This window comes from Leptonychotes weddellii, chromosome 1 (assembly GCF_054177405.1).
Source record: "Leptonychotes weddellii isolate Sample4059 chromosome 1, ASM5417740v2, whole genome shotgun sequence".
In the NCBI taxonomy this organism is placed as follows: Eukaryota; Metazoa; Chordata; class Mammalia; order Carnivora; family Phocidae; genus Leptonychotes; species Leptonychotes weddellii.
The window spans coordinates 71,285,226-71,307,989 of record NC_138369.1 but is presented as its reverse complement, the minus strand read 5'-3'; the positions used below and the strand labels follow the sequence as shown (position 1 = coordinate 71,307,989).

The window sequence follows — 22,764 nt, the reverse complement described above, 5'->3', positions numbered from 1 at the left end:
TCAAGAGTCGGTCATTTAGCTGACTGAGCCACCCAGGTGCCCCTCGACAGATGGACTTTTAAAACTACAGTTGTCTTTTGTACTCTCTAAGACAACCTATTTTTGAAGTGTGGAAGTGTGCTAGAGGGTGGAAGCAACCGGAAAGGAGAGAAGAAATGCGGGAAGAGAGAAAGAGCCAAACATGCCTCAGCCTAGTGAAGTGGAAAATATTGGATCTCAACCCCCACCTTCTTTTTATTTGATTCCTTTTTAAGGATCTGTATCTCTGATCAAATTTTTTATCCCTTTTTTTCTGTTTGCTGGAACATAAATCAGAGTGATTTTTAGACTCCAATACCTGAATTGCCTGTGGGATTACTTTCATTATCTGTTCTTTCTCTTGTATTGTTTTGTTTTGTTGTGGTCATTTGGTTCCTTCTTTTTAGCAGATGTTATACTTTTGTTTAAATGTAGATGTTGCTTATGAATATTATTCTATTATTTTCCTCCATGCAGGTAAGATTTTCTCTTGACAGGCAGATCAAGTTCCAACCAACCAATTTCATCCTGCCCAGAGTTCCTCTTAGTTTTTGTTCAGCTGCTCTGTTTCAGCTTTGCCCATCCTCTGGGGCTATAGCCTTCACCCTTAAGATGTGGTTTTTCTAGAATCTCCAGCTGAAAGCCTGAGATGTTTACCAAGGCCTCTCCTATTTGGTGGGGCTTAAACTCCACCCTCCATCTCCTCAGCACCGCATGGTGGCTGAACTCTCTGCTCGTCCCAGGTGCTGTTTTCTTCCGAGTCTCTTGGAACACTGCCCTGTGCATGCTCACGTGAGCAGCTGACTCATGCATCTAGGGCCACACTGACGCAGTTGACAGCTCTCTGGGCTTTTACTCCTCAAATCCCAGGTGCTTTAGTATCACCTGAACTTAGCCTCCTTAGCCAGGAAGATGGCTCCTTTCTGTTCTACGCTATTCCACCTCACAGGGAAATAGAATACTCCCCCCAGAAGATACTTGGGTAAATGCAGAGCACACGTTGGCGTGCCCCTCTTTTCTCAGGGACCACGACCCTTCAAGTCTTCCCTGAGCTGATTGTGCTCTGGTGCTTTCAAACAGTTATTTTATGTATTTTGTCCAGCTTTATTTTTTACTTGAGAGTTAGTTCAGTATAAGCTATTTCATTACAGCTGGAACCATAAGTATCGCTTCTTTTCAGAAGGCTTATCAGCTGCATTTTTAAGGGCAAATGGGAACTGGAGCTTACCCCTAAAATTTTTATTGTTTTGTTTTTCCTGATCACTTATCACTCAAAACTTCCCTCTCTTAATCTCTCTGTGTGTGTATATACATATATATACACACACATATATCTCCAAGATCTTGGGATGCTATGCCTTCTAAGGCTCGATAAATTTGGACCACCATTCCCCATAATTCCATACCCTGGGGAGAAAGTCTTCTGCTCTTTCTAAGCATACTCCAACTTCTTGGCGCATTTGTATTCTGATGGTAACCTATGGTTATGAATTCTTGCTTTGCTTTGCAACTCTGCTCTGCTGTCAGACCAATGGGAAACCCAACCTCTTTCCTTAATTTCTGTGAACACACAAACAAAATATCTAATCACACAGGACGTTTAGTGGGTTGAAGACTTTGATGATCAATGGGTTTAGAAGAAGGACATTTGCATAATGGAAATGCAAACAATATAAATGTACAGTATCTATATATCCTTATTCTTAAAAATCATGTGGCCACTGGGCCATGTTGTTCAGCTCTTTCTTATTGCTCTCATCACTCTCCTCTTCTTGCTCTCTCTTCATCTCCAAATTCCCCATTATTTCTGATACATATTAGTTTAACTCCCACTCTTCGGCTGCCTTTCGTCTTTCTGATTTTGCCTTCTGGATTCACCTTGTGCCCCTAGGAACTTATACACTATTAGGTGACACAGAAAATCTGGGTAAAGTGAAGGCTGATGGTCAATCCTTTTTGAAATAAAGATCATAAAAGCATTTCAAGAAATAGTCAAAATTTAGAAGGGATATGCATGTAGCTTTAGTAACATATAACTCCTAGAGCTATGATAAATTATGTAACTTGAGAATGACAGCTCATCCAATTCTCACAGGAAAATTAACTAAAATATATAATATTCTAAGTTTATGGAGAGGCTAGCTAGCATGATTTGGACCTCATGCTAATTATGCATCTTATGCACCCCGTGTTTTCTATATTTGTCTTATTTATTTATATCTCCTGCATGGCTCAAATAATGATGTGGATTAATTTAGCTATTTCTGTCCATGCAGATTATGAGAAATTTGCTTCACTGCTTCTCATGGTAGACTCTATAAAATTGGCTTTCGCACAATCTCATGTGTTGTTGGTTGTGAAATTTAGTGCCTTAATATAAGAATTTTGAATCTGTGATAAAAAAAATAAAATGATTGAAGAGTATCTAAAATATCTGTTTTCAAAAATTAATAATGCTGATACACTGAAAATTGAATATTGATATGGCTACATATAAATACCTTTGTGCTTCTCACGTGGTAGACACTGACTGAGTGGTGGTATCGTGGTTAGAGAGCAACAAACAGCAATGGTTGTTGAAAAAGGAAAATAAATTCTTACTGAGGGGTTTATCAGTGATGAAACCGATTAAATTTTAAGTGTCTTATCTCATTTTTCCTCAATTTCTCATTGTCATGTAATCCTATCAGCTTAAAAAAATAAAGTCTCCTCCTTTGGTCTTACCACCTCTTTAGTAAAGGAGGGGTGTTTCCCCAGTTTCTTGAGGGTCAGTGACCTCTAGGTGAAGGACTCTGAATGCCCATCTCCAGCATAACACAAGAGGCTACAGCAAAGTTCAGAGAAGGCTCCTGAGGCAGAGACAAGGGAGCCCTCTAGGATGTGCACGATCAGCTGCTTCTTCCCACTTGGACGTATTTGATCATACTTGGGTGGTTTAAGGTGCTGACCTATCATAGCTGCTTAAAACCTCCACATTATCTTAACAACCTAGTTCCCCACAACCTACATCTACTCTCTATATAGACCCAGCACCATGCTTAAACAGTATAGTTATAAAATTGAATACATCCAAGTCTCAAATGACCCTCAAATGAAACAAATGCATATATAATCATAATTTATTGCAAAAGTTCCAGAGTGGTCATATGCAATAGTTAAAACATATATAAATAAACGTAGTGGAATAAACAAAGTTTCATAGTAATGGAAGAGTCAACTTGCCATCACCAGCCTGTGGGGGTTGTGTGCATGCGTGTGTGTGTGTGTGCGCGCGCACACACGCATCTGTATGTGTGGAAGGTGCTGAAAGAATCTGACCATGACACATGAGAAGGGGTATCCTAAGTGGTCCTCCTGCCCCTATTCTTATTCCCTTACCACCCTCTCTCCTCAAGGCTCCAGAAGCAACCTTTTCAAAATGACAAATTGGATCATCTCATTCGGTTGCTTAAAATATTTCAACAGATCCCCATGGACTGTTAATAAAATCCAGACTTCTAACCATAACTTTGAAGATCCTATGCATTCCAACAACTGCCTGCCTTTCAGATCCATCCAATGACATCTTGTTTCCAGCTCACACTCCAGGAAACTGCCCTGCTTTCCCTTCCTGCAATGGTGCTCCTCCTGCCTTACCTGACCACCTGCTCAGGAGTTTGCCTTTCCAGGTTATCCTCTGGCACATCACCTTGTTTATCTTTCTTCAGAGCGTTTAGCAAGACCTGAAGTTCTTTTAATATGTATATTTGCTTGTTCATGGTCAGTTTTTCCTACCAGAATGTCTACTTTATGTGGGCTTTGTTTTATTCTAGACTAGAGCCTCAGTGCCTAAGTCAGAGCCTAATGTAGAATTAACATTTAATATATATTCAATGAGTGAATGAATGAATGTCAAAAAGTTTACTTTGGGACCTGGAACTTCTGTGAAATTTTAAGAAAATGAATAAAGTCCTGAAGACAGCAGCCACATAGCCAGTAAATGGAGTTTAAAATGAAAAGTTGAGGCATCTGGCTGGCTCAGTCGGTAGAGCATACGACTCTTGATATTGGGGTCATGAGTTCAAGCCTCATGTTGGGCATATGGTGTACTTAAAAAATAAAATAAAATGAAAAATTAAGAGAATTCAGAATTACATTCCTAAGAAGTAACAAAGCCAAAGAAAGTATCAGTGGTAATACTAAAAAGAACAAATTGAAAGAATAGCTAAATTGGAAATGCTATTTTTCACTTCCCTTAAATTCAAGACAAGAGGTTTTCAAGAGCCATAGGAGGTATTTCAGCTGAATAATAAGGGGAAAAAAAAACCCTTGCAATATAGGTAAAATAATTCCTCCAGGTAGTTTGGTATAGTAAGCTGTGTTAAGATGAAAAAGGATCTGCCTTCAAATCTAAGCTCACACACATATTTTCTATAAAAATAGATGAACAGTTATAACACTAACACCCCCCAGAAAGTAGAGAATCAATACTTTTAACAATTAAATCATTCTAGACTGTTATTCACCTCACATTTATTGCCTAGGGTATGAGACTACAAACTTTCTGGGTGAAATGAATTTACATGTGGAAAATTCCAGGGTCTAGCAAAGCAACTGATCTATGTTTATAAAATACTTCATCAAAACGGAACACATGGGTCTGTTGCACTTAATGGTTAGCTGTGAGGTATAAGGTCTCTAACGTGTGTGGTGGAATCTGGTCAAGTATATTTCATGTTCCTTAGTTAGCATTAGCTTCAGTGGTATCTGAATGTGAATTCATATTTCTATCTGGGTCTAGACCCCATGTCTTTTATATGCCGAGGTGAATCTTTATTTTGTTTAAAGTTTTCAGAAGGCAGCCCCTATCTCAAACACAAATAGCACTGGAAAAAGCATCTAATTCCCAAGTACTATTGAGATGTGTCCATTGGACCACTTGGCACTGGACAATTTCTTAAATAATTAAACTGTACTATATCCATGAGGTTTGACTCTGTGCTTCCTCCCATAGATAAAAACAAGCCTGAATAGATCTTTCAAGTGAAGTCTGTGATTTGCCAACATCCCTTGCCGCCTATGTGACTATATTATAATTTAATTCAAGATTGTACTGAAAAGAGAGCTATTTCCAAAAGAAGGAGTTGGTTTAAATTTAGTCCCCATTTCAGGCTGGAATAAGATTGGGCTACTTGGAAGCAATTTTCTTGAAAATGATTTACCAAATGGTAATAACTTAAAAAGTTGTATCTGACAGCCCAGATACTTAACTCTTCAAGAGTAGCCTGTGTGTAGGTGTGCATCTGCTAGCCCAGTCTTGGGTAATAAGAGAACATAATTAATTCTGCACCTTTTTGAGATAATTGTTCCTTGAAAATTGCATATTGAAGGACTCCTGTGTTATTTGATCATGTCAACTTTCCTTGCTATTGTGGGAGCAACAGGTGTTTTGTTTGTCAGTTGTATATTTTAGAATACTCTCCCTACAAGATATATCTTGTAGTCAATTGTTTTACCTACCGTACACTTTTATGATGCTTCAGATGGTTTCAGATGTGATAGGAAAAGCTCAGTAAATAAGGGCCTAGAAATTCGACTTGTATACAGTATATTTTCTAGGTTCTGAAACTTTTCTCATACTGGTCTTTCAGTGGATTCAGAAGTTGTGGCAAACGTATTACCTTGAAGGAAAAGATTGCGTGTCAGGTAGTGTCCCTGGAGCGCAGCATCGTGTTTACGTTCATGGCTTTCAGTAAATGAAGATTGCTGTTGAATTTCTGGCACTTAATGAACATCTTACTTGCTCTGACTGCAGCAAAAAGACCCTCAGTGTCCTCTTTTCTTCTAGCGATTACCCAGGCTTACTGCTTCATTCCCTCCATTACTATCAGTCTTCTCCCCGTCTGTTTCCCCCTGAAAGATCTCAGGGTGGAATGGACTCCACTGGACCCATTCCTCTCTAACCTTAAAATTCTCTTTCTCCTGCCTCAGAGGGATGAAGGCTCCATACTCCTAAGAAGAAAAAAGGTTATTCTTAACCTCTTCTCAAACTACAGACTGATTCTTTTTTAAATTCTTATCTTAGGACAGAGCTAGTGTGGGACTTTGGCAAAGGGGCCCAGCCTGAGGACCCTAGTAAGTTTGGGGGCAATTGAGAATAAGGACATTAACTGTAGCCAATAAAAATCCAACTCAAATAGAGCATCAGAAGCAGAGGAGATTTATTGTAAGGATTCGAAGTATCTTATGGGATTAAAAAAAAATACACACATGTGCACATGCACACACGTGGATCTCAGGAATTCTTATAATCAGGTCAGGATTCTCTCTACATTTCTTATTTTTCCTTTCTTCTCCATTTCTTTCTCCTTCAGTCATCACGCCGTCTGTCTTTCCTTGTCTAAATCACAAGAAATGGTCACAGATAGCAGGTCCTCAATTCAAATGGGGAGCAGATTAAGCTGGACTCTCTTAGTTGATTCTAGATTCCTGTAGAAGGACTGAGTGGTTCAGCTCAAGTCAAGTGCCTACCCAGGTTTCATCAATTATTGTGTGTGGGAGTGTTTGTGTGAGGGGATCAAGGATGGAGGGAGATCACACTGTAGTAATATGGTGGTTTCCATGGCAACCCATGGACTGAAGAGTTGAGTTAAGGAAGATCCAGAAAAGTGGTGGGTGGTCAGAGGTAGTTGTTGGACAAATGAAGCAAAACCAGTGACTGTATGAACTGTGGGGAATCACATCATTGCAGGTTGTGCAATCATATCGCAGCAACATTTTATTAGAAGACAAATCTTATTTAAACATATATTAAAAAATAAAGACAAAGTAGAGAACACATAAAAAACTTTAAACCACCCTGAATGGGCTCTTGTTTCATCTCCTCTGGATTCTGTCCCGTGTAGCCATTTGTCAGTCAAACAGCATGAGGCCTATCCTGCAAAGAGATCAGCCAAATTTTGAGGACATCTGGGTATTTCAGCTTGTGTTTGCAAGTTGAACAGTGAACATTTAGATTTTTATGCTCCTTGGGGAAAGCAGGGGTTAGCTGAGTTGAGAAAGTCAGAGGATAAAAGGCCACCTGCCATCCCATAAACAAGACAAAAAAGTCTTTCTTTCCCTACTTTCCTAGTTACTGTCATCCTGCAGGGAGCCGCAGATGTTCAGCCTGTAGTGAAAGTGTCACATTTGCATATGCGCGTGTGCACACGTGCGCGCGCGCACACACACACACACACACACACAAAGGCAGGACTCGACTTATGCACATTCCTTGAGAATGAAAAACTACCTGTATCCACCAGGAATCCTCCACCCTGCCCCACTGTTACCCCAGGTCCTCCATTCCCCACTGCACTTTTGATGGGTGTTTTAACCACCGTAGAAGCCCAGAGCCTGCCCCCAAGTTCTGCTGTAGGCTCCGGTAACAGAGCCCACTCTCATGACAAGGCTCCGTGAAGTGAAGATGATGTTGATGCTGCTGATGGTATAATAGCTCCTGTGAACCAAGCTGTATGCTCAGCACTTTACAAACACTGCCTTCTGTTAACTCTCACAGTATTCTTGGAGTTAAGTTGCTAAGTTCATGTACTAGATAAGAAGACTAATTAAAGACGAGAGAGGTAAAAACTGGTCCAATTCTTCAGCAAGTAAGCAAGGGAGGTCAGGAACTGCAACTTCAGTCCCACACCACCTGAATCCTAAACCCAATGGAAACGTAGTGTAAGTATATCCATCAAAACAAAGTTATACATTTTTCCTCTGTCCCTTAGTCCTATGAGCAGTGAATGCCAGCTATGTTTTAGGTTAATGGAGCATTCATAGGAGACATGTTTCCATGGGAAAACAAGCTTCACATGAAAGAGAAAATGAACCATTTTTTGATAATTCTTCAAACTGTACACTTTTTATTTGTGCATGTTTTTGTATATGTTATACTTTCATGAGAAAGTTTTAAAAAGATGTATTTTAAAAAATAAATCATTGAAGAACTCAAATTATCAGTGGAGAACTCAGTTGTATACATATAAGTTGTTTGAGAGCCATAACTATATTTTATTCGTGTTTCTATCATTTTCCTAGTAAAACTGCTGGTACAAAGTATGTGCTTGATGAATGCTGATTGGAATTTAATTCATTCACACACACACACATATGTTTCCATATCACAGAATAATAAAATGTTAGGGCTGGAAGTGACCTTAAGTGCCATCTATTAAAACTCAGTTTTTCCTTTGATTACAAGTGACTTAAAGGGAAGAGCAAAGAAAATTTATTCATTCAGAGAACTAAAAATCCAGTCATTGGTTAGGTATATAACTTAAGTGAATTATATACCTAAATGAGTTAGAATATTCCCTTTGCACAAAGTAGACCTTTACTTTGGGATGAAGTCTTCCATCAACCATTCCAAGTATGTGTTTCAAATAAGATTCAGTCAAAAAATCAAAATGTTTCTCAACAGGTTTTATTTTCTCTTGTCGATTGCATATTTAGTAGCACATCTGCTGACGAGGAAAGGGTGTTAATGTTTATTAAGTATGTATTAGGAGCAAGCAAGTTTGTTTACATTACCTCCTTTCATTTAATGTTTAATCCTGGTGTCACCCCTGAATCCTTGCTTAACAGATGAAGGAACTGGCTGTCCCAGCAGTTCCTGCCTGAGATTACAGAATTAGTGAAAGAATCAAATAGTATAAAATTGAGTCAAATGCTGGTATTCTGAATTCCAGCCTAGTACATTTGTCCACTAAAGCACTCTGCTACAAATCAGAACATAATTCCCCTAAAAGAGTTGGTTTCCTTCAGGCATCCTGACTTACAGCAGTAGCTATACTGAATTTCCAGAATAACATTCACTTTAATCTTCTTAACCTTAATGCTATTACTCGTCATGTCTCATCAAAAACCCACTGTGCCTAAATGTTTCAGGAAAGACATGTCCTTAACAAGAGGATGAGTAAGACGACAGAACTATTGTAGCTTGGCCATCCAACTTGTCCTTTCACCTAGTATTTGTGCTTTCATTTGCTCATAAATCCATCCACCTATTAAAAACCCTGTGGTCACTGACTAGCTCTGGGAAAATGTCTTCCCATTCAAGTACATGTTTTTCAGCCTTCTATACATGTAATTGTTCTTCATCCTTCCTTTGTTCCATGTTTGAGAATAAATCTGTGAAATCTCTACTCCACGATCATTTCAGATGTACAAAATAGTATTTCCATTCTTTTCAGATTCAGTTTCATCCTTGTAAGAAGTTGGAGGCCTTCTTATTAATTGAAATAAAATGTTCTCAGCACTTCCTTTATGTGCATATACACACAGTGATGGACAAGTTATGGAGAAGGATTAAGAATATAGGTGAAAGGGGTGCCTGGGTGGCTCCATCGGTTGAGCATCCAACTCTTGATTTCAGCTCAGGTCATGATCTCAGGGTCGTGAGACCAAGCCCCACATTGGGCTCTGTACTGGGCATGGAGCCTGCTTGGGATCTCTCTCTCCCTCTGCCCCTCCTCTCACCTTTCTCTCTCTCTCTCTCTCTCTCTCTCTCCCCCCCTCTAGCTACAACAACAAAAAGAATTCAGGTGAAAGAAGCAATATTTTTAACATTTCTCAATCAATCTGCCAATACTTTACCTCTGTATGTTAGGATTTTTTTGAAAACATAATTTTATTCTGTTTTTTTCATTCAAGGATTGGATCCTTGGAGTCTTGTTAGAATAATCCTGAATGTTTTACTATAGTATATATTTCACTGTTTGCACTCTGCTAGTCTAATAATATTTCACCGGTCATCCTTGGGCATGTACACCATCACTTCAGTTAGCTCTTTAATCCTAAAGCCAAGCTCAACTGATAAAACATAGAGTCAGTGGGTGGTATAATTAAAACTGTTCTAAATGAGCTAAGTTGGTAGAAATTAAATTAAAATTAAAAACAAATTACAAAATCCCAGGATAAACATCTCTAATAGTGCTTTTCCCGTGAAGTTCCCCAAAAGGGTGTAGACAGCAGAGACGATGACATATGGTAGAAACAGTCTGCTTACACCACAGCACAGACTGTGCTCAGCAGGCAGATCTGGAGGCCTCCGGTTCATCAGATTGGAGGCATCTATGTGCTCGCCATTTAAACCCAGCACCCTGGGATGCCAAAGGAGTGGTGGCTTTGACTGAAGGAAACAGTAGTCAAGTAGTCAGAAATCGGAAGCAAACAAGATGCCAGGTTGGAGCGGGGGAATGGAAGTATCTCATGATTATGAATTGGCAGGCCAGCACGGGGTACTAATGACAACTCTATAAGGGTGGAGGGATCCATGGAGATAGAGAGATGTGAAATGAATTGGGATTTAAAGGATTTGGTTTCCATGTCATTGAGGAAAATGATTAAGGAAAAATTCTGAGATGAACATCTGCAAGATGCTGAGCTTTTAGTGATGTGGTAATCCCACTTATACATTCCACCCAGAAGATTAAGTTCTTTAAAAGCAGAGCATATGGTCACCGATCTGTGACAGTGCGTTTTGCCAGGATTCATAAACAGTCCCAGGTCTGACTAGGGCTAACGAAGCATATTGATATTCCAGGTTGTACAGTTTACGTTTTTTCCTTTTATTAGTCACACTTCCGTCTTGATGGGAAAAATGTTATCATGATATATGCGGAAAAGACCGAAAAACCAAAACAGGATTCTGTCAAAAAGAGCAATGAATACGAGGCATTAGACTCAATACGTATAGAAGTTGTATGACTTGGAGCAAGTTGCTTGCCTTCTGCGGGCCTCCAGTTCCTCATCTCTGGACTAAGTGGTCGCTAAGAAACCGTCAGTTGAGCCAAACTAACTGCTTCAACAAACAACCCCAAGTCTCAATAACTTGATACAATAAGTAGAATAAACGATTTATGCAGTTATTCATATCACAGTGTACAGGTGGCAGCTTCTCACCTGATGACTCAGGAATCCAGGCCTCCTCTATTTGGTGGCCCCATCACCCTCCAGGCCTGAGGCCTTCACCAGACACTTTGTATCCAGCCAGCCAACCAGTTAAGAGAGAGAGGGTGGCGGCTGCCTTTGTATTCCTGGGGGGCCAGCCCCAGAAACGGCACGGTGCTCTTCTGCTCACATTCCATTGGCCAGAATGAGTCATGTGGTTCAGGCTCAGCGCGCGCAGCCTGGGAAATCTCACCCAGCTATGTGTCCAGTGGGATGCATCCGCCCGGGTGAACAGCTGACCGGTTTAGTGAACGATTAACCGGGCTGAACCTTGGGCCCTTCTAGTAGGACCTTTCCATTATTTTTTTATTCCAGCTCAAGAAAACTTTTAAACATTGAGAAAGGTGTGCAGCCAAATTAAATGATTTGTTTTTGCTCTCTGTATGTGTTTTATTTTACTACTGTGTTTTTGTTTTGCCTTTAAATGAGAATGTGTTCTTCGGGAAACACAGAATGGGCACACATGATATCACTTAGTAATTTGAGGAAAACGGGAGGAGCGGCAGATGAATGCAGCTTGCTGGACAGATGAGTGTTCCATCGTTTTATGAAAGCCTAGCCTATAGGAATATATATCTGCCAAATTCATTAATAAATAGGAGGGTAGTCATACCTTAAAATACTTTTTTTCAGTTTTTCTAAATAATTTACCACAGAATCACTTTAATTGTTCTTCTCCAAGTAAAAGTGTTTATTTAAAAAATCTGAATGAGGGGCGCTTGGGTGGCTCAGTCGTTAAGCGTCTGCCTTCAGCTCAGGTCATGATCCCAGGGTCCTGGGATCGAGCCCCGCATCGGGCTCCCTGCTCGGCGGGAAGCCTGCTTCTCCCTCTCCCACTCCCCCTGCTTGTGTTCCCTCTCTCGCTGTGTCTCTCTGTCAAATAAATAAATAAAATCTTTTTAAAAATTTTTAAAAAATTAAAATTCTGAATGAATTAAAAAAGCAAGAGAGGAGGAGATGCTTAAAGTCAGTGGTTTAGAGCCAGTGGCAAGTAGAAGTTACACCTCCTGAAGATCTAATGGAAATTAGTAGGAAAAATATGACACCCACTGTGGGACTCCAAATGACTTATTTTGGAAGCATCTATATTACCTAAAAGTAGTATGCCTTCAGTCCAACTAAGGCCAAAATTATTCCTTCAAAGAATCCAACATGCCAGCTTCCCGCAATCCCCGAAGACACAACTTCACAACCACGGCCTGATCCAGGAGATTGGAAACTTGAAGGGCCAGAATTGCTTTGCACAAACTCGTGTAAATACTTGTGAAAGCATCGTCCTTCCAGTAAAGTCACTGATGCATATTTTGCAATCATGAAAATAATCACCTTAAAAAAATTTAATAAAACGTGGAGAGAAGTTTGTTCTGAAGAGAATTATCTCTACAGATTTCATGTGTGTAACTAGAAGAATGTCGTCTTTGTATGAACCTATAAGTAACTGACTCAGCTCTTAAGTTTAGAATGCCTCACTCTAAGAAGTTATGCCGATTCTAAGTGGATCTGCTTTATTCATTGTTCACATTTTTATGAAGAGGAATTCCACAATCGATACTGCTGTGATTTTGTCCAAACTTGGAAATGGCCATTCTGTAACTAAGCTGTCACATGATAACGCTAAAATCTCATCCACATAGTGTAATTTCAGGAAAGAGGTCATTACCTCACGTCTCCCCACAAACCTCTCCCCTAAATCCCTCACTTTTTTTAAAAGATCTTATTTATTTATTTGCCAGAGAGAGAGAAAGAGACCACAAGCAGGGGGAGCGGCAGGCAGAGGGAGAAGCAGGCTCCCCGCTGAGCAGGGAGCCCGATGCAGGACGGGATTCCAAAACCCTGGGGTCATGACCTGAGCCGAAGGTAGATGCTTAATCGACTGAGCCACCCAGGTGTCCCCCTCACTGTTTATTTTTAAAGGTTAAGGAAAAGTCTATCCTGGGATGAAAACTCAGGCTCAAAATACAAATTTAATAAGAAAAGAAATAAAAAAGACACACCACTATATAAATACTGGGGAATGATTCCTTCACAGACTTTGGGTGAGGATGTTATTAGGAGAGACCAGAGAAGGAAACAAGATATATCAGGCACATTTGATCTATGACAATTGTTGTTCTGGAGACTTCTTGGATCACCACTGGGGGAGCAAAAATGCCAGCTCAGACACATTTCTTCCTAAATTTCAGTGGTTTGTACTCCTATTGTGAATTCTCACAAAGACTGTTTTCAGTCGATATATAATTAGTCAGTAATATCTTCCTTACAGTGCTCCATGCATCACCTTTGAGTACAACAAAATGGTAACCTAAGAAGCTTGGCCTTCATCTACTAACTGGGAGAGTTTCTTCTTCACCTAGAAATTGTTGAATATTTGGTAAAAGTGTAAATGCTGTGAAACACAATATTCTTCATGCTTAAGTTTCACAGTGCTTTAATTAAAAAAGATATGCATTTGGGGGCTCCTGGGTGGTGCAGTATTTAAGCATCCTTTTTGGTTTTGGCTTAGGTCTGTTCTCATGGTCATGGGACTGAGCCCCACGTCTGGCTCCATGCTCAGTGTAGAGTCTGCTTGAGATTTTCTTTCTCCCTCTCCCTCTTCCCCTCCTGCTCATGCTCTCTCTCTAAAATAAATAAATAAATCTTAAAAAAAAAAAAAAAAGGATGTGCATTTGGTCATGTGGAAGCTGCCTATGGCCCCTCTATTATGGTCCCATATAGGCTTCTTCTTTTCTCTGGCTAAGTGAGCTTAATTAAGGCACTGTGGTTTAAATAAGCAGAGTAGCTCATTTCAGTTTGCTGGTACAAACACTATTTTCAACATATAGGGCTGTTCACCTTTTTTGTTACAGTGTATAATTTTTTTTTTTTTTTAAGATTTTATTTATTTGCAAGAGAGACAGAGAGCATGAGAGGGAGGAGGGTCAGAGGGAGAAGCAGACTCCCCGCCGAGCAGGGAGCCCGATGCGGGACTCGATCCCGGGACTCCAGGATCATGACCTGAGCCGAAGGCAGTCGCTTAACCGACTGAGCCACCCAGGCGCCCTACAGTGTATAATTGACAGTGAGCTTCCTTGGCAGCAAATTGGGCATTTCACATTAGCTTTAGAAGTGCCATTGGGAGTTATGATGCGAAAACTTCTCATACCAAATTGAGCATCTTCCTTCACCCACCTGGTTTGGAACCAAAGTACTCAGCGTGTATCCCGAAACTCTTATGAAACCAGCTATTGTGTTTCCTTACAATTACATAGTAGCTGATTTTACAAGCTAACCAAGGAGCCATTGTACCCTAATCAGAAGCAGGTCATTGGGGGGCATGGAATCTCAGCTCAATATAATGAGTTTAAACGGCAAATTCTTTTTAGCACTGATTAACTGCTGAACTCCCAAATCATGGAGTTGGTACATAGCTCCTGAAGCCTGAAACCTTTAAAACCCTATGTCAGTGTGGAGAAATTTCTAGTTTTCTCACATAATGGTATGTATTTTTGTCCTTTGCCTTTCTAGAATGATATGAACCACATATTTATAAGTAACTCTCTCTCCCTCAAAATCATCCTGCATTTTCCAAGTTCTTGAATAAGTATTAAGAGACTCTTTGGGTTTTCTTTTAATCCCAAAGCTTTGTAATTCATACATTTGAATTTAGAGATAGGAAGTTAAAATCATGCTTGAGTTAATTTGCATACATTATCAGTGTCTTGACTGTATGGACGATTTGAAAGTGCTTTATTTTGTTTAAGTGAAGCAGGTGAAAGTGTTGAGAGAGAAAAGAATAGAATACCAAGTCATTACTTTATGCAAAGTATTCCACCTAGTGTTGCACAAAGAAGATTTCCGTGGCATGGGATGATAGCCCTCTGCTAGGAGAGCAATGTAGGGAAACTCATGTTTAACAATTTCATGGTCTCTTTATTAAGGAGTCCTACATATATATTAGTTTCAGTTGGACAAATCCATCTGTGTGAGTGTTTGGATATCCATTGCTAAAAACGCCCTTTTTCCCATTAACCCAATTCAAAGAAAACTTTTCTTCATAATCAATATATCAATAATAACATAACTAACATTTATTAACAGGAATTAATTACTTTTTATGCCAGACACTGGACCAAGTACTTAACAAATGCAACAATGTGAGGACTTTTTTCACTATAAGTCCCTTGTATATCATAAAGTTGAAGCCATAAGAGACTTACATTGCTCGGCGGGCTCCAAATGCTTTCACTCCCTAGAGAAACGAGATGGCTGGAAGGCATGGCACCACCTAGCGGTCAGCTCTGACAGGAACGTTGGGCATTATGACCAGAGGGGAAGCAGGAAGGGAAGTGTGAACCGAAGGGATCCAGAGTTTCAGTGAGAGCACTGAGAGAGCACCTTCATTATTGCTAATGGAATAGAAAGGGAGGGGTAATTTTAAAAAGTCTTACTGTAGTTTATCAACACATAAGCTTTAAGGTTCTTGAAAACACAAAAGAATAATTATTTTTAAAAAATTACAGTTGACTCTTGAACAGCACAGGTTTCAAGTGCATGAATCTACTTATATGTGAATTTTTTTGATAAATACAGTACTGTAAACATATTTTCTCTTATGATTTTCTTAATAACATTTTCTTCTCTCTAGCTTACTTTATTGTAAGAATACAGTATATAATATTTTATAACATACAAAATGTGTATTAATCAACAGTTTATGTATTTGTAAGGTTTCTGGTCAGTAGTAGGTTATTAGTAGTTAAGTTTTTGGGGAGTCAAAAGTTTTAAACTATTTTCCACTGGGGGTAGGGGTGGTCGGCACTCCTAACACCCAATGCTGTTCAAGGGTCAACTGTACTTTGGGTGTTACACATTTCTCTTAATGTCCGATGTGGCCAACAGGGTCTCCAAGATTAGTTCAGTTTACATTTATATATCTCATTTAATCCTCAAAACAACTTTAAATATTATCATCATTTTTTACATTTATTTATCTGAGAGAGAGTGAGAGAGAGAGGTGGGGGAGGGGCAGAGAGAGTCTTAAGCCGACTGAGCTGAGCTCAGAGCCCGACGGAGCCCTGACTCGGGGCTCAATCTCATAACCCTGAGATCAGGGTCTGAGCCGAAACAAAGTCAGATGTCCAACGAACTGTGCCACCCAGGCACCCCATCATCATTTTTCAGAGGAAGAATGAGAAATAAAATTCTTTAGGGTTGGGCACCTGGGTGGCTCAGTTGGTTAAGCGGCTGCCTTCGGCTCAGGTCATGATCCTGGAGTCCCTGGATCAAGTCCCGCGTCCGGCTCCCTGCTCCGCGGGGAGTCTGCTTCTCCCTCTGACCCTTCCCCCCTCTCATGTGCTCTCTCTCATTCTCTCTCTCAAATAAATAAATAAAATCTTAAAAAAAAAATTCTTTAGTGTTAAACCATTAAAATTCACCGAATTATTTGTTACCTCATCATTACCTATTTATCCCAATTACTATGCTTCCCAAGGTCACATAGCTAATAAGTGAAAAGACTAGGAAAATCCCAGCTCTTAGCCACTATGCTATACTATCTCCTGAATGGGTCCTCTCCACCCCACCCCCTGACACACAGACCTTTTATCATAATACACAGCGGAGAAGAATTTTTGTGGTGTTTCCTATACCATAGTCTCAGTGGTTGAGCTCTCCAGAACTAGAAAATAAACTCTAAATTCACATCTCGGTTATTTGATATGTGCTTTCTGCATCAGAAGTGATAGTATTTATGTAGAAGAAAAGAAGTCTCCTCTAAGTCTTAATAGTTTGTCTTGACCTCAAGGCTCAGGGTGAAATTAGAAAAGTTCAAAATCATCAGTTTTTTTATTAAAATCTCATTTCTGTTTCTAAGTTATACAACAAGCAAGGAAACATATTAGCTACTGTATTACCCACTTAGGGTTTCAGACCAGCTTCAAAAATGTCTTCTTTAGATTAGATGGTAGTGAACTCCTAGACTTTTTTTAGTTGAAAACAAGTGCCCCCTTATTCAAAGCCTATTCTTTCTCCAGAGCTTTCCAATTCCTCTTTCTGTCTTCCACCTGCCTTTGGTGTCATTTACTATTTCTTGGTACCTCCACTTAAGTCTACAAGAGAAAGAAGCAGATCAGAAATAAAAGTGAGACCTATTGACTTGCTACTTGCCATATCATATGACAATTATTTATGGTTTTGTAAAAATGGACCTTTTAACGATGTGAGTTACTGAGTTATGTGGGAGTATCCTCCATTCATACTCTATTTATCCCAAACAGCCACCAGTACTGGTAATGTTGTTGTCCAGAGAACAAGATAAAATATGTGATGATTCCTTTTTCTGAATGAGGACACATGTTCCTTCAATCTGCTTTGTGATTTAATCAGTGTGGCATTATTAACAAAGCAGAGGATATCATGAATCACTGAGAAAGAAGAGCCTTGTAATTTGCAACTCATTTCCCAATTGAGCAATCAGCTGTAGATAACATTCCTACCAGAGCACTTTAGTGTCTTAGGAGATTCCAGAGTTGAGAGGACATTTGCAGACTCACACAGGGGCTTGTAATTCCGACCTGCAAACCAAGTAAACCATGAGAATACCTTCCTTGGGCCACTGGTCCACTGGGTTACAGTTTAGGATTCCTAAGTCTCTGTGGTGGGTTCCATTCCCGTTTGCTTCCTTCCTACCTCCTAGTAGTTAACTTCTTGGTGGTTCAGTCTCTTGAAAAGATCTTGAGAGTAAGGAAAGCTTATCGGCAATGCCTCACTATTACTGAAAAACCAATCAGCTTCTAAAGGTGAGGCGTTAGCATCCCATGAAATCCCAAACCTTATCGTCATAGTACCGTGTGTCAGAATTCAGAGACACTTTAATCCGTGGGCAGAAATAGGTGAAACAAATCAAAGAGCTTGTAGCCCAGCTCAAAGAAAATCCTAAAAGCAAGAAAATTTACTACTGGGGAGTTTAGGAACTTAAGAAAAAAATAAGTTGAATGGCCAAGGTTAGGTATGAGCCTTTGAAAGCTCTTCTAGAATGTCTTCATTCAGTAACATAGACAACATTAAAGAATACAGTGGCATTTTTTACATCTATAATCACCATTAATTTTAGTACATTTGATTTCTCTTTGCAGTTCAAGCTCAATAGTAGAATTTTGAGACTTTCCTTACATAGTTCTTTTTAAAAAAGGACATTGTGAATTTGTTTTGCTTTTTTGTAGCAGATTGTCTGAGTAATAAGAGACCATTTTCCTTCTTCTGGTTCTCCATGCCAGTGAGCAGTGTTTTTTCAATGTAAGGGTCCTCCCTCTTAGTTCCCACTGGACTTACAGAGTGATAGAGTAAGTTAAGTGGTTAGGACCGGGGGAATAAAAGAGGAAGAGAATTTATGCAGAAACGTTTTAAACCAACTCTGTATAGCTGAGAATGTGTTTCTTTCCTAGTCCACAAGGTTATAAAGCCTTACCTCATTTGTGATAACCTTGTGCCAAGACATGCCCCTGGTCTTTCTTGCCCACACTTGGCTTCTTCTGTCCTGGCAAACTGAAGGTACAATTCTAAGATCTGAGTGGGTTGACCCTCAGCCTTCTTTATTTCTCTCAAGATTTTATTGCAATGACCTTCATTCCTTGTTTTATGTCTGATTTAGAACATTTTATCATCCCAACCTGTATTACTTCAGTCTTTTTTTTTAATCATCCCCATTAGAGATTACCAGCAGTTCTGTTGTCTAAAAGTTTTAAAAATTTCATGTGGGAGGGACTCAATTGGATAAGACTGTCTTCCTCAAAACATCCAAAACCTTTGAGTCTTCCAGTTACTGGAACAAGAAATGAGATCTATAAACATTATCTATTCAAAGGTTGTATTGTGCATTTTTTTTTCCATGGGGGTAGAATGTCAAGAATGCATCATTTTTCTGTAGAGATCTGTAACTCAGAAAAGGCTAACAAGGTGCTTGGGTAACTTGGTATCATGAGATATGGGTATCTGCTTTGTGGCAGTTATCAAACCTTATGCTAGATTCAGTTCCACAATATGTCAGGCATTTAGTCTTTCAGTTCAAGCAACAGCATGAACTGCTGGAGGAGGCACCTGAGACAACTTCCGATTCTGTGCAAGGAACACACACAGTCAGGGCACCTGGCGTCTGGTAGGGTTCTGCCAGAACTCTAACCTGATGCATGGATCGGGCAAGTCACCTCATCTCCCTGGATGGCAATTTCCACATGTCGAGGCAGAGTTGGACTAACTCAGTGGTTTCAGCCTTGACCTGGGGACCTGGTCCTACCCACCACCAACTGTAGGAGACTCTTTGGAGTTGGTGCTCTGGAATCTGCTTTACTTAGGAATGCTTCTCAAACATTCTACTGTTTCCCAGGTTACAAATCATTGTAGCAGACACTCTTTAGGGTGACTTCTAGCTTTAAAATACTGGGTTTCCATTAAACTAATATTCTCTGCAATTGGCAGAATCTGGATCAGCATGAACTGTTGGTCAATAGAATGAATATATCATAGTACTCTTTTAAAATACATGCGCTTAATGCCATATGCAAATGAAATGACTTAATCAGAGAGCCTATCACAGTAGTGCTGGTTATATGATGGATACTTCTTACCTCTAGGATTGTGATGAAAATTGGTGGACATAATGGCTGGGAGCATTTTTCAGGATGCTTGTCACATAGTGAACACTTAATGAATTAATAGGTGATAGGATGATAATAGCAGTGATGTTGGTTATGAGATCAAAGTATGCCCCATGGGCCAGCAACATCAGTATTGCCTGGGAGGTCATTAGAAATACAGAGTCTCAGGCTCTACCCCAGACCTCCTGAACCAGAACCTGCATTTTATAATGAAGTCCCCAGGTGATTTGTGTGCACATAAAAGTTTGAGAAGCACTGATACAGAAAAACAGCCTTGGGATTCAGCAACTTGACAGAAGTCATGCTACCAGTAAGTAAACCAGGGAGTGAGGAGTCGCACCCAAATCAAAAGACGCTGAGACCAGTTTCTTTTTCCTACACCTCAGAGGGCACCTCTGACCTGAAGCTGTTCAGGCTTCCTAAATCCCACAGGGCTATTCGTTCTCTCATCCAGGCTGTAACTGAAAGGCTTTTTAAAACACATTTTTGTGTCTACCACAGTAGCAACGACACTGTAATTTTGGTTTTCACATTTTTAATTATTCAGCTGTTTTATTTGTAACTATTTAGGGAATTATTACAAAACTTATGTCTACAATGCTTCTGATTAATGCATATTTAGGCAACTAAGCAGATGTAGAATGGGTTGACTTCTTTGATAAAATTAAACATTGATGAAACATGTATTTGCACAGCAATAATGACGCCAGCATTTGTATAAATAATAACACATCTATTTCCCTAATCATCTAGGAGAAAAAAACAACAACAACAACAGTGAGAGTTGACAGAATTACCAAATATGTCTCACTTCCTAGGCAGATCATTTTTGAGTGTAAAGGTTTTTTTTTTAATGTGAATAAAGTTATGCTAATTTATAGCATCTATTTACCACTTTAAAATGAAAGAAGTGTCTTTGCGCAAAAAACAATGTAGATGAGACCTGAAGCATGTTTCCAGGATATATCATAAGTTCCAGAGCTTCTTTGTCCAGCATGGAAAGCTGCATGTTTTATAATGGACTCCTCCACAGTACTGTAGTTTGATTTTATATAAGATGTAGTCTGAAACCCAGCTGAAGTAATTCTACAACACATATTTGTTTTTCACCTTTTAGCATCTCTGATATTGGGGTCTCTCTTATCATTGATGGCATGTCCCAATTTGATTGGCAGGATTTTCTTTCTTTTTGTAATCAACGGAATCTTAAATTTGATCAAACAGGAGATCAGGATCCCCAGTGAACTTAATTGTAGTCCACAAGAAACATCATGGTGAGGAAAACAAATGGGACAGAAAGGAGACATCACCCCCACCCGTATTCAAATAAGAAGGGGAGGTGAACAGATGGAAAGAAATCAGATTAAATAAGAAAAGATTCCATGGGTTTCTGTTTTCACAGAGCCAGAGAGAAAAATCACAGAAGATGTGAGAATTTAGCAGAAGGGCAGGAAAGAGGAAAAAGGGAGATGGAAAACAAAAGGGAAGCCAATAAAGCATCAGGATGGAAAATATAGCCAATACGTCCACTCTTTCGATCATTATTTCCTAGGTGTGACATTCAATTTGCTGCTCCCTTTTCTTAGTCTGCACACTGGTCAATAGAGCTCCCAGAAGCTGGGCTGAGGGAGGCTTTTTCTGCATCTTTTAGGAGGTGTTTTTCCTTCTGGCCCATCCAGGTGGATCCATCATCCCCCACACTTTCTCTCCCCTGTTTCCTACATTTTACCCAGTCCCAAACCACCTGGAAAGGCTTAAATGATCCTCACGACTTCTGTTTGTTTGTTTGTTCTTTCAGGTGATATCAAGATTATCAAACAAATCTACGGTCTCACAGGTATGGCTTTTTCCAAAGAGCAGAACATTTATCTAAAATCTGTAGGATTTCCAATAAATCTGCCTCCCACTTCAGGGTCTTATGTATTTATTTTCTAATTTCCCTGATACACTCACTTTCCAGTGAAATGTATTGATTGACTTTCTGGAGTTTGGAACAGAGAAGTATTGAAACTCATCTCTCTATTTAAGGGTTATATTGTCATTGAAAAGTAGTTGTCACCAGAACCTGCCAAAAGTAGTAAGATCCTGAGGTATTGATCTTGGAAGTACATTTATTATGTTTAAAATGAGTAGCCAAATGTTTTCTTGTAGGCTTCCAACTGATGGTGCAACATGAGTATCCATGACATATATAAAAAGAAATGGTTCAGAGATATTCTGGAAGTGGTTTCACTTGAACACTTATGGTAGTTCCAACTTCTAAGAATCCTCCAATTTCACAGAAAATTTTCCCAAGAAACAGTGATTTATCAGATTTATTACCTAGACTTGTACTACCAATAATCCTGTGACAGGAACCCTATGAAAAGCTCCTTGCCTTACTCAGTACTCTCCTTGAAGCAGAACCCAACACCTTTTACACACGTGTATACACACAGACACACATACATGCAGAGAAACACATATCCAATTACATAGCACATGTCAAAGACATTGATAATTTACTGAAGATAGTTGGGGCTGTGGGGGCACAAACAGGGTTTACTTTTAATACTATTGAGAAACTTCTTAAAAGCCCTTAAAACAACTCAGTGCATTCAACCAAGTTTCTCTCTGGCAGTAGCTGTCTTTTCTTTCTCATCTCTACAAAATCCCTCCTCAGGAGCTGGTAAAATGTTATTATGTTTCAACTCTTCTCAACAGTCTGCCTTTTGTCACAACTATACCCCTTTTCCCCCAGGCCATTCCTATATTCTCTTTCTCATGAAGAAAAATTTAGCTTTCTTTTGGATTTTCCAATTTGAATTCCTCACCCCTTCATAGCACTCTGAAAATGAAGATCCCTTCTAAGAATGCAACATCTTTAACTTTCAAAAACATTATTGTGTATAATTAAGGTTTAGGTTCATTTACAATAACAAAACTACTAGAATAATAGGGGCTTCAAGGCAACAGATATTTATTTCTCTCTTGTGGACAAGGCCAGAGGTGGGTGATATAACTGTGTCAGTAGGGTCCTGAGCTTTCTTCTTTTGGCTTCATTATCCTCAATGCATGGCTTCCTTTTTTAAGATCTTCTCATTGTCTAAGATGGCTGCTGGAGATCTCTCCACTTTATCAATAGTCCAGACTAGAAACTAAA

At 39.5% G+C, this 22,764-nt stretch overlaps 1 protein-coding gene across 1 annotated transcript in view; it reads left to right on the top strand.

Annotated features, from left to right (window-relative positions):
- The window catches only part of KCNH8 (potassium voltage-gated channel subfamily H member 8), a 364,781-nt gene that overhangs the window by 310,312 nt on the left and 31,705 nt on the right, over positions 1-22,764 (top strand). The window contains exon 12 of the mRNA XM_006729977.3: positions 21,421-21,459. Within this exon, the coding sequence (XP_006730040.1) occupies positions 21,421-21,459 (39 nt within the window). The remainder of the gene's footprint in view (positions 1-21,420; positions 21,460-22,764) is intronic.